General features: G+C 37.5%; 1 protein-coding gene across 1 annotated transcript in view; it reads left to right on the top strand.

Annotated features, from left to right (window-relative positions):
• Window positions 1-4,442, top strand: part of spsb4a (splA/ryanodine receptor domain and SOCS box containing 4a) — a 61,955-nt gene extending 57,513 nt beyond the window's left edge. The window contains exon 3 of the mRNA XM_073849620.1: window positions 3,327-4,442. Coding sequence (XP_073705721.1) covers window positions 3,327-3,454 — 128 coding nt within the window. The 3' untranslated portion in view covers window positions 3,455-4,442. The remainder of the gene's footprint in view (window positions 1-3,326) is intronic.
• The last annotated feature ends 13,472 nt before the right edge of the window (window positions 4,443-17,914 follow it).

The raw sequence follows: 17,914 nt of genomic DNA, 5'->3' as shown, positions 1-17,914 counted from the left end.
TTAAATAATTGTATTTAATAGTAAATTATGTATAATTGCATAATAATGATAATGATAATAATAATAATAATAATAATTATTATTATTATTATTATTATTATTATTATTATCATTACAGTTTATCAGTCATTACACAACATTAATTAATTTAATTAATGAAAAATTAAAACATTTATTTATTGTAAAATAATATGTATAATAATAATTATTATTAGAGAAGTGAATTTAAACATAAAATTATAATGCACAGTATAAAAAAAATTATATTTATTTAGAGATTTGCTAAAGATGTAACAGTGCAGTCTTTAAATATTAACTTTAAGTACTTTTTAGATGTTGTCAGTGTTGATGGGTATTTTTGGGAAAAACATTTTTGCAATTCTGTTTGGAGACGCTGGAGGCACAGGAAATGCACATTAAAAGTATTCACGCTCACTGAGTGCAACATGAAATTTCGCTTTGACGAACAACAACTTAAGCTTGAAAAACCATTGCGTTGTGCCATTAAATCATTTCACTCTGCGAAGGGCTCCATAGAGATCCATTGTTTAATTTGAACTCCTTGTTGTGGTGAAATTGTGCATTATGTGAGGGCACTACCATGCTTATGCCTTCAGTTCAGCTGCCAGGATGGAGGAAGACATAACTCACGACATGTTCTGTGTGGGACTCCATCACAGCTATAAATATTCAATGTGGGTGCTTGCATTGTGCCAGTGCAGCTGTATAACTATTCCTCTTTTGATTGTTATCCCCACATACTTACTACTAAGCATTAGTCTGTCACAGTCTCTTACTCTGATTGGCCGGCAGGAGTGAACGTCCTTTTGATCTGATTAGTCATATCAGCCCAGGTCCTGATAAAGACCTGATGGTCAGCAGAGGAGATGTGGCATCTTGTCCAGATGGAGCCAGGGCTGTTTTTGTGTTTGTCGGTATGAAATCTTGGCTGGGGCAGCGGCTGACTCAAAGCAGATGGGTGGCGGCAGACTCCTCTGTGAGCCAGCAGCTCTGTTGATGGATACTGAGCTCCAGTGGCAAGATCCATCTATTATTGAACTGCCCTGTCAGCTTATGTACAGGAGCAAGATGCCCAAACACATACACACATAAACACTGGATCACACACTGGGGCTTTTAAAGGAACAGCTTACCGTAAAATGAAAATCCAGTCACCATTTACTCACCTTCATGTTGTTCCAAACCTGTCATTTTTCTGTGAAATACGAATGGACAAATGTTAAAGAATTGCACCAGTCTTTTTTCTGTTTTCCGTGCTTTAAACTTTCAAAAAGCAGTTCATATGACTATAACTTTTAAAGGCACTTTTGTGTGAGACATTTTACATCTAAGAAGTAGTTTTGAAGTTGTTATTATTGAAAAATTGTATCTGGTATGGGAAAAGTTAGGGAGTCCAGTTTGTAAATCATTTCTTGTTCATTGTTTTAAGGTTTTTTTTTCTTGATTGAAAAAAATAAGTTGGTTCATGTAATTGGTATGAATGATTTGTTCAGGAATTGGTCCAATTGGTCGAATCAAATTGTTGAGTTAGATCTATGTGATTTTGCATTATTTTTGAAGGAATCTGTTGATGAATCAGTTGATCTGGTTCATTGAATCACTCTAAATGATTTGTTTACAAATTAGTCCAATTCATGATAAGAAATTAAATTTGGTTCATGGAATTGGTATGAATGATTTGTTCAGATGTAGATCCAGTTTGTTTAACAAATCAACTTTTTGCGTTAGACCTAAGTTTATGGTGATTTCACATCCTTTTTGAAGGAAATTTAAAATGAATCTTTTTATGAATCAGCTGATCTGGCTCATGAAACCACTCTGAATGAATTGTTCAAAAGTTAGTCCAATTCAAACAAATCATTCTTTTCTTTTAAGTCTTATTTTTATTTTTGTTTTATCCAGTGAATCAATTTATCTGGTTCATGGAACGATTTGTTGACAAATTGGTCCAATTCATGAACAAACCATTGTTTTAAGTTTTTTTTTTTGTTTGTTTGTTTTGTTTTCTTGATTAAAAAAAATTATTTGGTTCATGGAATTGGTATGAATGATTTGTTCAGGAATTGGTTCAATTGAATCAAATTGTTGAGTTAGATCTATGTTTATAGTGATTTTGCATCATTTTTGAAGCAATCTTTTAAATTAATCAGTTGATCTGGTTCATGAAATCACTCTAAATGATTTGTTCACAAATTGGTCCAATTCATGATAAGAAATTCAATTTGGTTCATGGAATTGGTATGAATGATTTGTTCAGACGTAGATCATTAACATGTTCGAGTTAGATCTATGTTCATGGTGATTTTGCATCCTTTTTGAAGTAAACTTTTAAATGATTCTTTTTATTGAATCAGCTAATCTTGTTCATAAAATAGCTCTGAATAACTTTTTTCATGAACAAAATATTTTTTTTTTCTTAATTAATTTTTTTATTTGGTTTATGGAATTGGTATGATTTGTTCAGGAATTGGTCCAATTTGTTAACAAATCACATTTTTGTTTTAGATGGTGATTTTGCATCATTTTTTTAAGTGAATCAATTGATCTGGTTCATTGAATCACTCTGAACGATTTGTTCACAAATTGGTCCAATTCATAAATTCATTTCAATTCATTTCATTTGTCTCAATAAAAAAAATTAAGTTTGGTTCATGGAATTGGAATGAACGATTTGTTCACATATTAATCCAATTCATGAAAGAAATTACATTTGGCTCATGGAATTGGCATGAATGATTTGTTCAGGAATTGGTCCAATTTGTTAACAAAACAATTTTTTGAGTTGAGTTATGGTGGTTTTGCATCCTTTTTGAAGGAACTTATTAAATGAATCTTTTCAGTGAATCTGAATCTGAATAATAAGTGAAGTTGGTCCAACTTGTGGAAGAATCATTCAGACCAATTCTGTGGACCAGATCAATTGATTCATTGAAAATTCAGAAGAATGATTTGTTCACAATATATCCTTATACATACAGTACTACAGTATGTACTTTTCTTTAGTGATCTTGTCAATGAATCAACTGAGCTTATTCGCAGAATCTGTCTACATAATTTGTTCAAAAATTAGACTGATTCCTGATTCACACTATTGTTTGACTTTTATAGACCACTGTTATGATACTTTTATGGTGCATTTGTGTCATTTTTGAATCTTGGAACACCAATGATGGGACAATTTGACATCTTTTAGCCAAAACATTGAGGGTCTCAACAGACGATTATGTTGCCTTCAGGCTGTGTGCATTTAAATTTTCCCTTTTTGAATCCAGTTCTAACAAATGCTTTTCTTTGTCTCTCTCCAGCGGAGCCTCTCCCTCTGATGGACCTGTGTCGACGTGCAGCACGGCTGGCTCTTGGACGAGAACGTCTACAGGAGATTGAGACATTGCCTTTGCCCCAGTCTCTGAAGAATTACCTCCAGTACCAGTGAGAGCGAGCACGGGCCCTCACATAGAGACGCACACACGGACACAGAGAGGAAGCCTGAGGCGCTACTATAGCGCCACCATCAGGCCGCAGAGGGAAAATGTTTACATTGTGGCTCACTGGTGGAATCTTAAGTTAGGTTTTTTTCGTTTGTTTGTTTTTCAGTTTTTATTTCCCTCTTTATGAGTTGTTTAAATTATTGATGGCTTTGGAAGAAGCTCGAGGGACAGTGTGACGCAGGGCTAGAGCGGCGGCAGCTCGACAGACCTGCAGCGCCTCCAGGTGTACGTCTCGCCCTGGAGAATACGACGGGAAGTGGCGTTTCAGAAAGCACATTAACCTTGGGATGCCTTTGAAAGCCCACAGTAATAATCGTTCCTCTTTCCCTGGGTGTAAAGCCTGCAGAGCACAGTCATCGGACACAGGAGACCGACCTGCAGCCGCCTTCCGAGTCAAAATACGCCACAGCGGAAGAAACAAACCCTGGAAGGTGCCAGTACCTTTGCACAGGACCACCAGGAGACGGTTACATGACTGACAGCAACCATTTTCCCTTTTTTTCCCGGGACGGATGTGTATTCCCCGAGGACGCACGAATACGACCAACAATCATATACGGATTTCACTCCTTTTTGTTCTCTGTGGGCTTGAGTCACTTTTCTATCTGATTTTATTGTCAGTGTGAGATTTCAGTTGATGATGATGATTTTATCAAGATGTTTGGCTATCTTTTAATTTTATTTATCAGGTTCTAGTTCCTTTTTAATGAACTGAAGATGTGCGAGCGAGCACATAGATATCGAACACTATCATACACTCGTCACATATGGCTTTCTATTTTAAACTGGGATGCTGCTTTTATTATTATTATTAATATTATTATGATTATTATTCTGTCTGAACGCTCAGATGGACGTCTGGTTTTTCCGAGGCACACGGTGGAATGTAAAGATCTTGCTAGCGTTAGCATATTTGAAATGTGAATAAAAGCCAAGTGAATGAGAAGGATGTCGTTGATAGTTTTTTTTTTCTCTCTGAGACAGAATATGCCCGGATGTGTTTCAGCGCTTTCATTGAATAAAAATAAGTGCGTTCTTGAGCACAGAAGGGCCTATTTACATAACACCACTTCTTTTCCTCGGCTAACGTTCCGCTGAGAGTTCCCTCGTTTCTCGCTCTCTCCTGTCTGACTCCCACTCTATCACAGTCTGAGGCTGAAAAGTATTATCTAACCTAAATCTGTGAAGAATTGGATCACTCTTCTCACGCTCTGCTCAGGTTCGTGGGAGGTTTTTAAACAGTGACTAACCGCAGGTGCTTTCGGTAATCCAGACCTCCCTTGTGTTCTTAATCACTCAGTCATTCACCTAAAAAAAACTTTACATTTTCAACTGTCTAATGCAAAATAGTAAGAATTTATATGAAATAAGAGAATAGTCAGAATTTGTAATACATACAGTTGAGGTCAAAAGTTTACATACACCTTGCAGAGTCTGCAAAATGTTAATTATTTTACCAAAATAAGAGGGGTCATACAACTGCATGTTATTTTTCATTTAGTACAGTACTGACCTGAATAAGATAGTTCACATCAAATACATTTACATATAGTCCACAAGAGAAAAAAATAGTCTTTTTGTTTAGTGATAGTAGTTCATGAGTTCCTTGTTTGTTCTGAACTGCCCACTGTTCTTCAGAAAAGTCCTTCAGGTTTCACAAATTATTTGTTTTTTCAGCATTTTTGTGTATTTGAACCCTTTCCAATAATGGAAAGGTATGATTTTGAGATCCATCTTTTTACACTGAGGACAACTAAGGGGCTCATATGCAACTATTACAGAAGATTCAAACACTCCCTGATGCTCCAGAAGGAAAAGTATGCATTAAGAGCTGGGGGTGTAAACTTTTGAACAGAATGAAGATTTTTGAGACATTTTTGTTATTCTGCCTAAATAACTTGTCCTCAGTGTGAAAAGATGGATCTCAAAATCATATAGTCATTGTTGGAAGGAATTCAAATACCAAATACTAAAAATTTTTGGGACCTGAAAGATTTTTCTGAAGAACAGCGGGGAGTTTACCTGTTCAGGACAAACAAGGGACTCCTGAACAACTGTAACTCAAAAAACTCAGCTGTGGATCATTCAGGTAACAACACAGTATTAAGAATCAAGTGTATGTAAACTTTTGAACAGGGTCGGTTTTTATAAATTCAACTATTATTTTCTTTTGTGGACTAAACGTCGTTTGTGTGAATTATCTTATTCAGGTCTATAAGAAAAAGTAATGAGGACGTTGAAGATCTTGATGAAGAATAACGTTTATTACAGCTTGGTACTAACAAAGTACAGGCAGCACTACAGATTTAGCGAAGTCAGAATGAACCCCGAGCATCCTAAGCTCAAACATTTTATACTGTGTTACGTTCATCTTCCCGCTCAACATGTAAATGAAGTTTTGTCTTAAATGTAAATTGCGGATAACAATGAAAGCGATAGCCTTCCGTTCCCACATCTTTGGTAGTCTTTCAGGTAGGAACAACTAAGCGTTGAGGTGATAAGATTATCTAGAATCCATAGCAATTCTATTCATATACCCTTTTGGTCAGCAGATGGTTCTTGATGGCCTACTGCCGCTCCCACGCTATAAGTGACAAAGTAACACTCAGAAAATAATATTTACATATTATTGAGATTGGAAAGAATTATCTCTATGATAATTAAGCTCTTTGTAGAGAAAGAATAGTCTACTTGAAGTGGAAGTTTGGTCTAGGCAGAATATAATTCTTACAGGTCAGTACTAAATAAAAAATAACATGTATTTTGTATGATCCCTTTTATTTTGGTAAAATTATTAACATTTTGCAGATTCTGCAAGGTGTATGTAAACTTTTGACCTCAACTGTATACTATACTTTGTCTACGGTATTTGCTAATGCAATTTTTAAAATTTTGTTACGTATGCAACTCAATGTAAAAGTTTAAGGTTGGTATTTCTTAATATTTTTCAAAGGAATAATTCACCTAGAAATGAAAATTCTGTCTTTAAGTAATCACCGTCATGTTGTTACAAACCTGTAAGACTTTTGTTCATCTTCATCTTTTTTTATGAAATCTGAGAGCTTTCTGACCCTGCATAGACAGCAACACAACTACTATGTTCATTGCCCAGAAAGGTAGTAAGGACATTGTTAAAACTGTCCATGTGATATTAGTGGTTCAACCTTAATTTTTATGAAGCTACAAGAATACCTTTCGTGTGCAAAGAAAACATAACCTGTGATGCCATTCACAAGAGTCCCGCAATGCATACCACACTACTGCCTTCAAGAAATTATTCTCCCCACAAGAACTCTGTTATGTTATCTTGAACAAGCCTACTTATTTTATGTATTAGCATAATCTAATACATTGGCGAGCCACTCAAACAACTGCTCGGCCAAATACAGCAAAATCCAACACCTACAAAATACTTTAGTAATCCACCTCAGATCTAATCTTAAGTGCATACAAATGTTAAGAAACTCCATACTGCTATTTCATTCTTCCATTAAGGTCAACAAACTTTAAGTGGCTCCTTTTTTATAGATAATGGAGAATGCTTTTACTGATCCCTTGCTTCAAATAGTGTGATAGGGTGATTTGGACTAATCTTGCCCCGTTTTAGTGTATCTAGACATGTTAGGACTGTCGTATTGGAAATCAATGTTAGACGGCAAGGCACTGTCCTTACGCTCCGGCATAAAAATTGACTTTTTTTCTTGGCTTCTCTCTTTCACATTTGGAATGAGCTCAAATGTAATTGAATAACGCAGATCGGAGAGCATAGGTACAGAGATAGCGCCCCGATCAAAGCATGGAGACGGCGAACGAGGGGCTGCGGTTTAAGCCAGGACATTGATCCTCCCTATCCTCCGTTTCCCCCCCAATCTGGTCTTAAATCACTAACAAACATGTTTAACTAATAGGAACAGACTGTTCTGTGTGTTCCAGCCTTGAGAGAATGGCCCGAAGTGTCTGCGTTTGTGTACAAAAACTTACGAAACGGCTTGGGAATCACTGGTTGTTTATGTTTTATGTCCTTCATCATTAGCAGGCGATTGTTGGAATACTTGGAAATGGGTATTGTACTGACTTCCTCCCAGTGTGATTCTCAATATGCTATGTAGACATGGGCCACTGGCTATTTCCTTAACTTACCAGGGTGTAAATTGGAGGGCGAGAGCTCATCCACCACTGAGAGGCCTTGGGAGACGGGTGTTAAAAAAAAAAAAAGAAAAAGAAAGAAAAGCGAGACTTCCTTGATGTGCTTCCTTCCCTGTGGGTGTGCGACTGTTGTGTGTGTGAAAGAGAATGAGGGTATAAATAGGGAGCCGATGGCAGTGATGGTCTGGGGAAAAGATCTTCGTGTCCTAAACGACCTCAGCTTCCACACGCAGGTGCATCCTGGCCTGTGCTGGTCACAACATCACTACAAGAAAACAGTGCGGGTGGATGTGTTCTGCTGAGAAAACACTAGAGACAGCACCTTTTGTTCTGGCGTTCTCGCTGCAGGTTTCCCGTTCATGTGTCATTAGATTTCTATTAAAAAAGGAAGACCAGGAGAACAGATTATTTCTTTGAGAGACAGCCTGGGTGAAAAATTAATGTGTAAAACCTCAACCTAATCTCATGACGAAGGCATATCTGTGGGAACATTTTTTGCAAGACACAAAAAACGTACCACCATGTATGTTTTGTGACATATTCGAAGTGAAATGTCCATTGAGTGGAGCTAAAAGAGTGTTAATTCCCCCGGAACAGATAAAAGTACATATGGTACGTTTTATGTGACGTTGCTTTTGTAGGTGTCACCGCAATTCTGACTTGAAATGTCCGTCAAGTGGCGCTATAACTCTAATGCTCCGTGACGCTTTAAAATAACATACCATCTGCACTACACTTAAACCTACCTGATAGTATGAACAAAAGTGAATGTGACGTAAAAACGCAATCGCAAGCATGCTGTTTTAGCTTGTTTTCCGATCTGTCGTCTTTTAGCTCTTTCATCGTGAGTCATGTTTTTCACGAGATTCGTACCCAACGATTTCCACATCCTAAGTCCAATGCTACCAAGCAAGACCTGAGCTACCAAGCAAACTTGTTACGTCCAGAGAGTGAAAACATATGAAGCTGTAATCATAACTGTGTATGAAAATGATTACAAGCACTTGCTGTTTTACCACCTTTAGTGTTCATTTCTGTTGGAAACGGCTGTGATATGTACTTATTGGTATACATTTTGCGTCTTGCAAAAGAGTTCCCACAGGTACGTTTTCGCCATGAGATTAGATAAAACTCAGTTATTTAGTTAGTTAATGTGTAATCTGTCACTAAGCATGTAGGAATGCACAAAAACGACGTATAAGTAAATGCAAAGTCTTTAATAAATCCTCAGGCAGGGTAACAAACAGTCAGGGATGACTAGAACACACACACGCACACAGTAGGTAACCTTCTAGCCGGACAAAGAGACATCAACTGAACCAAATTGATAAAGGGGTGCTAATTACACAGACAGGTGATGGGAATGATGCTAATTGACAGGAAAACCAAATATGGGCATAGGGAAAAACCAAATACAGACAGTCCAACGGGGGGAAACAATGGGAAAAACCAAACATACAGTCCATGGGGCGTGACATTACATCCCCCTTTCAGTAGGTGCGACCTCGCGCCGACAAAAAGAAAAAACTAAACACAAAGTCTATGGAGGAGGCTTCGGCGGAGGACAGACTTCCGGAAGGGAGGACGATCAGCGGATTACAGGGTGGATCAGATGGAGGGAGGAGCCAAGGAGGAAACAGAACAGTCCAGGGTGGTGATGACGAAGGAAGGAGCCAAGGAGGAAACAGAACAGTCCAGAAAGGTGATGACGGAGGGAGGAGCCAAGAAGGAGACAGGTGGGATCCGGAGCAGGAGGAACCAGGTGAGACCCAGGCTGCAGCCATGATGGTGACCCGCGGTGGAGCCATAGTGGAGGAAGGGCTGACGACTCCAGGGAGCTGACCGATGGATGCGGAGCAGGTGGCGGTAGAGACAGAGGCGGAGAGCCGAAGATCTGGGCCAAAGTGGAGCCCAAAGCTCTGGCGACTAAGGCGGAGATCCAGAGATCCACGGTGGAGCCGGAGTGACAGAGGACTGAGGCAGAGCCCAACCGAGCCGGTGGGACGGAGCGACGAGGCACAGCCGGTGGAGTCATGAGGCGAAGGGATGACCGACCAAGGCGGAGCCGGAGGGACGATGGAGCCCGGCGGCGCTTGAGGACCGTCAGGCGACGGTGGAGACGAGGGAACTGAGAGTCGGGGTGGAGCCGCAGGGTCGGAGGGCCGAGGCGGAGTCCAGGACTCTGAGGCTGGAGGCTAAGACTTTTTCGCTGAGTGAGCATGTTGATTTGGCATCCGACAGTTGGTGAGAGAGATGCTGATTGGATGTTCATCTTAACAAGAAAAAACAAACAAGCAAAAATAACTACTTACTTTCGTGAGTACTCCTGAATGTGCATTGAAGACCTGTACAGAAGAGAAGAAATTGATGAATGAAGTAATTTTTTTTTTTCTTTGAGCACAAACAGTATTGTCGTAGCTTCATAAAATTATGGTTGAACCACATGGACTATTTTAACGACGTACACACTAACTTGAACATGTCAGTTGCATTGCTGTCTATGCAGGGTCAGGAAGCTACCAGATTTCATCCAAAATATCTTAATTTGTGTTATGAAGATGAACGGTTTACGGCTTTGGAACGAGTAATTAGTGACAGATTAATGACAGAATTTTCATTCCTGGGTGAACTATCCTTTTAAGATCTTATTTGGTTGTGAAAACACAAACTAAACAGTAACATCTGAAATTCATTGTACTAAACGTTCACATAATCAAAGTAGAGAAAGTGCCACAGACCTTGTTTTACTCATAAATCCAAAACCATTCGAAATTCCCAAAGTGAATTAGCCTTCCCAGGTTGGCCTACAAACTAACATCGTGACTAAACAGCTCTTTTCTGTTATGCTAACACTGCAAAATTTGTCAGTCAGGGTATTTACAGCGCAAGCTTCCAATTGGCCGAAGGGATATTGGGGATTTGGACTCAGCATGGCCCAATATTGAACAGGTGATTGTAAGGATTTGATCTTCATATTGAAAATTAGTCTGTGTGGTTTTCTTCTCAGCTTAAGAGAAGAACACACAGGGAGTGTACAGAGAGATGAAACAGATTAGCGCGAGTCAACATGTTCTCTTCCTCCTTCACTCCCCTTCATTTTCTCTCCTCTCACGCTCAGTTTTCCGAGCCAGCCTGTATAAATAGCATGTGATCCATCTATTATGTCTGTGCTTCTCCACTCTCCCCGGATTCTGTTTAGCTTCTCAGCTCTCCTTGAGAGCCCTGTTGCAAAAGCAGCATTAAAACGTTTTCTGGAAGCACTTGTTACGTAGTCTGACTTAAAGGGAAAGTTCACCTAAAAATGAAGATTCTGTCACCTTTGTTCATCTTCGGAACACAAATGAAGATATTTCTGATGAAATCCAAGAGCTTTCTGACCCTGCATAGACAGCAATGCAACTAACATGTTCAAGGCCCAGAAAGGTAGTGAGGGCATTGTTAAAAAAAAATCCATGAGACATCAGTGGTTCAACCGTTACCACACGCATGCATCCTGGTACTCTTGAACGTGCATTTAAGATGGAATTGCCGTTATTTTTGTTTACTTTGTGCACAAAAACTACTCTAATAGTATTTATACATAAAACAATTAAAAGGAAATAGAGGATGCCATAGAAACAACGAGGCACAACATAAAAAAAAGATTGATGGCGGGTGTCTGGTGGCTTTGTGACATCTGCAGTATGGCACAGTGGACAACTGGGGAGGGGTGGAGAATCTCCTCCATCTACACCTCCTTTTTTTTCGTGAAATCCGATGCATTAAAACATTCTAGCCACGATGTAAAAATAAATTTTGCATAATCTTCCATGTCACCTCACCAAATGATTCCCTATTAAGCATAACAGGTTATCATGGCTTTGCTTTAATGATTTTTGCCATTTGCTAATGAGTGTTAATGTTAAACTAGCCTGTGTGTCACCATTTATTATTCAGCAGCAGATTGGACCTCAGAGTTAAAGAATTGAAAAATTATTCATATTAAGCGTGTGCAGCAGATTCAATTTGTCGTGTTCGCCGAGATTCGAGTGAATTAGGGATGTGCTTTGATATGACTGACTTGCTGTTCGGTTTCTTTTTTCCACAAACCCTTCCCCTAATGACTCCATGCAGACACAGGGAAAAGTGAAGCCCTCTTAATTTGAAAAACGCAAAGCAGGCCCTTGGGTTCATCTGTGTATGTGCTGGTGCTGCTCAAATTAGGTTAATTAGCTCTTACAGCCAGGAGAAATTCTTAATGAGGTCTAACCTACCGAACACGCTGGGTGAGCGCATATGCGCATGTGTAAACGCATCTACTTTGTGAACCAGAATACAGCCTATACCAGGGGTTCTCAACTCTGGCCTGCGAGATACATTTTCCTGCAGCGTTCAGCTCCAACCCTAAGAAAACACCTGAACAAGTTTATTAAGGACTTTAGGATCACTAAAAAGTTACAGGCAGGTGAGTTTGATCAAGGTTAGAGCTAAACTCTAGGCCAGAAATAAGAACCACTGGCCTATACCAAAAAAGTAGCGATAGGTGATAGTAGTGATTAGTTCACTTCCAGAATAAAAATTTCCAGATACTTAGCCCTGTGTTATCCAAGATGTTCATGTCTTTCTTTCTTCAGTTGAAAAGAAATTAAGGTTTTTGAGGAAAACAATCAGGACTTTTCTCCATAGTGGACTGCAATGATGGCCAACAGGTTGAAGATTCGAACTGCAGTTTCATTGCAGCTTCAAAAGGGCTATATATGATCACAGCCGAGGAGTAAGGGTCATAAAGCAAAAGTTAACATTTATATACTTTTTAACCACAAAATGTTTGTCTTGAACTAGCTCAAGCTTACGTATTACACATGACATAGGCGGAAATACCAACCCAGTGTTTACAAAGCGAACATGCCAAGAAAGTCAAACACCCTTTACAAAAAGGGGTAAAACAACAATGTCTGACAATTTTGAAGCTGGAGTAGAAAATTGACCACCCTAGAAGTCCACTGTATATTTCACAACGCACAATAAATCAGCCATATTGGTGACACTGAACGGAACGGAACTCGCGAATGTTGCTGATTATTGCTGCTGAAGATTATCAATTATTGTCATGTTTTAGGCTTTACTAATTGGTTGGACCATGAAAACATTATAGATTGCCGAAGGTTATAACAAATCAAGGAGAAGAGTGCAAAAAACTGTCAAAAAAAGGTGTTATGGTTAGCCGAACTGAACCTGGATTTCCTTGGCAAGAATCTTGACAACATTCGTGTTTGTTATCATTTCTGGTCAGGTAGGTAAAATATTAGGGTAATATATTAATTAATACTGCTCATGTATCTTTACTGCCTATTAGTTTATCAAAGTCCTATAGCCTATAAATATATGCCTAAATGATTTAGCAGGTTCCGCATGTTTTTTCATTTGTTTTGACAACATTAGCAGAACACATTTTTATATTTAGTTATATATAAAGTTTCAGTAATTTATAGTATAAATTGTTACTCCGTTGTAACATGGATTTCTATAAACCTTTTCCTTAGTAAACGATGAGCGTCGCCATTACGAATTCTAACGTCAGATTGAATGCTTTTCTGTTCCGGTTTCCATAGGAACCCATTCAAATAGGGTCCGTCTGTTTTTAATGTATCTAACGTCCGCTGCTTCGTGACACCTACACACTCATTAAAGTGAGGCACTGACAAATGACGGTCATTGCCAAGTGATGGCGCTATAGAGCCATGTGCTTTTTAAAAACATTTTAATAGGTTTAACATCAGTTATTAGCTCGGAATATACCCTAATTTGACTAGAAACAATGCAGAACGGAAATGCAAAGCATTCTTTCAGTTAAGAGTCGGACTTACTTCCGTGTTCAGGAAAAACGTCTATGGAGATCACCCAAACGGAAGTTAGAATCCATCATGGCGGCGCTCATCAGTTACTCAGAAAAAAGATGTCGAGAAAAATCCTGAAATGTTTTCCTCAATAACCTTAATTTCTTTTCGACCAAAGAAAGAATGACATGAATTTCTTGGATGCCATGGGGGTGAGTAAATTATGAGGATTTTTTTTTATTCCTGGAAGTGAACTGTAACTGGCGTTCAGTCGGATTCGGTGGCGCTTAATTGGTTTTGAACGCAACAGTGACATTTGACAAAGCGATCGGTTCAATTGATTCGAAGCTTCAAAATGTCTTGCTTCTTTTTAGCTTTTAAGTGTAGTTTTCACATCGTATATCACCAGTGATGAGACTTGATGCATACAGTGTGTGTTAAGCGCGAACTCCGAAACACACATGCACATGCTGTATACACGCGCACTGTAAAAGATGACAGATAGTTTTTATGATTCAGACTCTGTTGGCCTTGCTTCGTTGTATGAAGAAGTGGACGCTGGTGCTGGAATGGCAATAAAGGTTAATAGTGTAATAAATTGTGAGCTGTAAACGACTGGCAGTAGCCTCCCCTGGAGACTGAGACAATGTGACAGATTGAACTTTGGTCAGCAGAGTAGAAGAAGGACTGGCATGCTGCAAAAAACGTGACATTGCAAGCCCTATGGTAGGCTATGCCACTCTCTTTCTTCCTCATCATGGATTGAGACGCAAGAGCTACGCTTTAACAATACTTGCCATCATTAGCATGCATTACAAACTGTCATTAGCACAAAGTGCCTTTCTTCCAGTATGATGCTGGCTTATTATCCAGTTCTGACTCATGTGGATTGCTGCTGAACTTGGACGTGCTGAGTTGTTTGCTTTGTCACTCATTTTTCTATCTGTCTGAATTTATACTGTGCGGTACTTTAATGCACATGTGTTTATGATGTGGTATATCCATGGCACACTTTCAAAATAAATAAATATAAAATAACAAGGCGAAAATCTTTTGGTGGCATCCATGCAATTTTTTCAAATATGCATAAAAGAAAAAATAACCTTTTATTTTTTTAAAGCACTTAATTCGATGCATTGAATTAATTAATGCACACTGCAATTTACAGCCTCAATATTTATATCATGATATAATATCGCCATGATTTAATGTTGTTTCGGCGCTATTAGACTTTTTTTTTTTTCTCTAAACAGTTTCTTAGTAGGCTCTTTAGAGACCTCTAGAGGTATTCAAGAGTCAACACACCATCTCCAAACCAACTGCCTATGTTTACAGCAAAGTTAAAGGCTGCCCTCTTCCAGCTAAAGTTAGTCATTGCAAGCAGTGTGATATACAGTGTCAGTCACTAATACGCCTTTAAAGCTTTAGTAAAAGTATAAAGAATTAGAATACCATAGGTGCCATTTTCCAGTAAAAAAAAAAAGAGGGGAAATGCTTACATTGTAATTATAACGATTCATTTTATACTAGTGTTATATTTAGTATGAGTAAATTCACTTCTTAATTAAATTAAATAATTAAAATAAAAGATTGCAGTATGTAAATGCATTTAGTCAATTAAGCATTTAGAACACAGTATCATAGAAATCATAGAAAGTTTGAGCTTTAAGTAAATCTTCCACTATACTTACTCGTAGCCTATTGTATTGTTGTGACTGTGTTTAGTATTATATTACCTTTTTGCAAGTAACAACAGAATTAAAAAAAAAAACATAGCAGTAAAACACAATATAAGCAAAGGCGTATACGCTATAGTTATATAGCTATAGTATATATGCTATATATAATTTAGGCTTTATTTAATGTATATTCAGTATTAACATAATGTTCAGTGTGCTTTCCAGAAGGAAACAAAAATACAATAATAGTATTAGTCTGTAGTAAAAAAAAATCCCTTAAAACTAATCCTTCATCATCGAAATTACATTAAATGTTTTTCTTGTGAAAATAATTTTCTTACGCCTTATGACAGCTTGAATGTAACTCTATTGCCTCATTTACTATACGTGGATCTATGAATATGCAAATTGGCCCCGCCTCCACTCGCACACACCAGCCAGACTCTCCTTATTGATATAATAGCAATACACGGATAATTACTGATAAAACTATTTTTTCTACTAGCGGACAACTACAGTGGATACTGTAACATTCGTTAAATATACTTAATTGATGATGTGTCCTCAAAATGCTTCGAGTGCAGCCTAGATAATGATTCCAGTTCGCGCCCGCGAGCATATGCGTCTGAAGTGCATTTTGATAGCAACTTGTACTTTACAAATTCTATTTTAATGAATTATGTGCAGTAATAAACATGCAAACTAAACTTCTGAAGAAAAAAATATTAGAAATAACATAATTTACTAGTGGTTCTGACAAAATGTTTATTGCTTAAGTCTTTTAGTTTTAAAAATATATATTCGGACAATGTTTAAAAATGAAGGAGTCAGTGTCTCAATTAATAAAGACTTCTTTCAATATTGAAAACTTGTATAATTTCCACCAAGGATAAGTGGTACAATATACGTACAAGTGTTAAAGATGCTTTCGTTTTGATCGCTACTGAAAACAATAAGTGTTTATACCCAAACTATAAACTTTTATCCCAGGACTTCTGTTATTTAAATGTCTATAACACAGAAATAATGATCATTATGTGGTTAAAAAGACTGTTTGTGTTGAGCAGCATGAATGCAGATTCCTTAGCATGTGAAACAGTGGTAATAGCCACAGCTGAATCGATGTTATTCAGGAATACAATCACGTGGGTGTTTGAATAGAGATCTTTGAAGGATTAATCCTGCAGCTCTATTTAAATATTGCAAAATATTTTGAGAGGATATTGTCACGTTCTCGCATGCCATGAGATCTTGTCACATCCCTAATACAGGTACAGAAGCAGCACTGGATACAGAATGATACATGGTGCCATTATCTTAAGGTTTTGCAATCAAACTACCAAAACAAAACAAGTAAATTCCTGCAGCTCCTCATATACCTGGTGAATTGATATTTAACTGATTTTGAGTGTACAAAGAACTCCAAAGGTAATAAATATACATGATTAAACAAACCCAAAATAAAAAAATAATTCATAGTTAAAAAAAAACAACAACACAAAAATAAACACAATACTATTTATATATATTAATTGGTGACAAGATAGTCTATTATATATTGATGACTGGAAAGTTTACCAGCCACAACCTATAGAAAAGCACATAGAAATATTTGCTTTTCTTTTGTCTGTCTCCTTTGACATAACCCTATAATGGAAACATATCATTTGGAACACAGAAGAACATTAGAACACAAAAGAGCCAAGACCAATACTATGCTGAAGATTTTAATTTTAATCACCACAAACCAAGATACAAATTATGAGATGCAATTAATATCACTTTATTTCAAAGAACTGAAGAAACATAGAACTGAAACACATTTATTCATTTGAATTGTATCATATTTTCTTCTTAAGTCTTAACGTTTACAAATTTGCATTAATGACAGCACAGATCACTCAACATTGAATGCTGTTGAGGTAGGGGCTTTTTCAGTCCTGCCTAGCATAAATGAATAATGACATGGCTAACATCTTTTCTAAAGAGCCCTCTTAATATCCAGTCTTGTCAGCGTGTTCTTATATAGAATCTTAGGAATCTTATTCAATAAGCAAGCTTCATGAATAAAAACAATTTAGGATTTGTCATCACAAGTACAGTGATATATTGATAAATTGCTGTAGTGTGTTTATTTTACTCCTATAAGCAGTGTTGGGCACATACCTTTAAAAAAGTAATTAGTTATAGTTACTAGTTACTTCTCACAAATAGTAACTGAGTTAGTAACTGAGTTACATCATTATAAAAGTAACTAATTACCAGTCAAAGTAATTATTGCGTTACTTAAAAAATCTAATTAGTATAACTGTAAAATAAATATAAAACATTGTACACTAATCTACACTAGTTTAATGTTGTTGTGGGACAACGTGAAAGACAACTATCAGATTCAACATATTATTATAAATATTATCATTACTATAGTGGAACAATAAAGCACAAATAAAGATGGTTTAGAACTTTAAATATCGTTATCACCTGCGTTCTAAGCCACTAATTTTGTGGAGGCATGTGACGATGTGAGGTGCTTCATTTTAGAATTACTTGTCACAGACACAGAGAGACTCTTTTTTTCCTGCATAAGTTGCACGTTACATAAATATTTTTGCCTTTCACCTCAGCGAGGGAAAAGTATGCTTATACTTCCAGTTTTCAAAAGCTACCTTTGAACTTGTTGGACTTGCCATCGTTGTGACTCCTGGATGTCGGCGTGTGCGACTAAACGTGCGCATGCTTGTGTGTGAACACCCGCACTACTCTG

This window comes from Garra rufa, chromosome 10 (genome assembly GCF_049309525.1).
Source record: "Garra rufa chromosome 10, GarRuf1.0, whole genome shotgun sequence".
NCBI lineage: Eukaryota > Metazoa > Chordata > Actinopteri > Cypriniformes > Cyprinidae > Garra > Garra rufa.
This window is presented reverse-complemented; position numbering and strand designations above follow the sequence as displayed.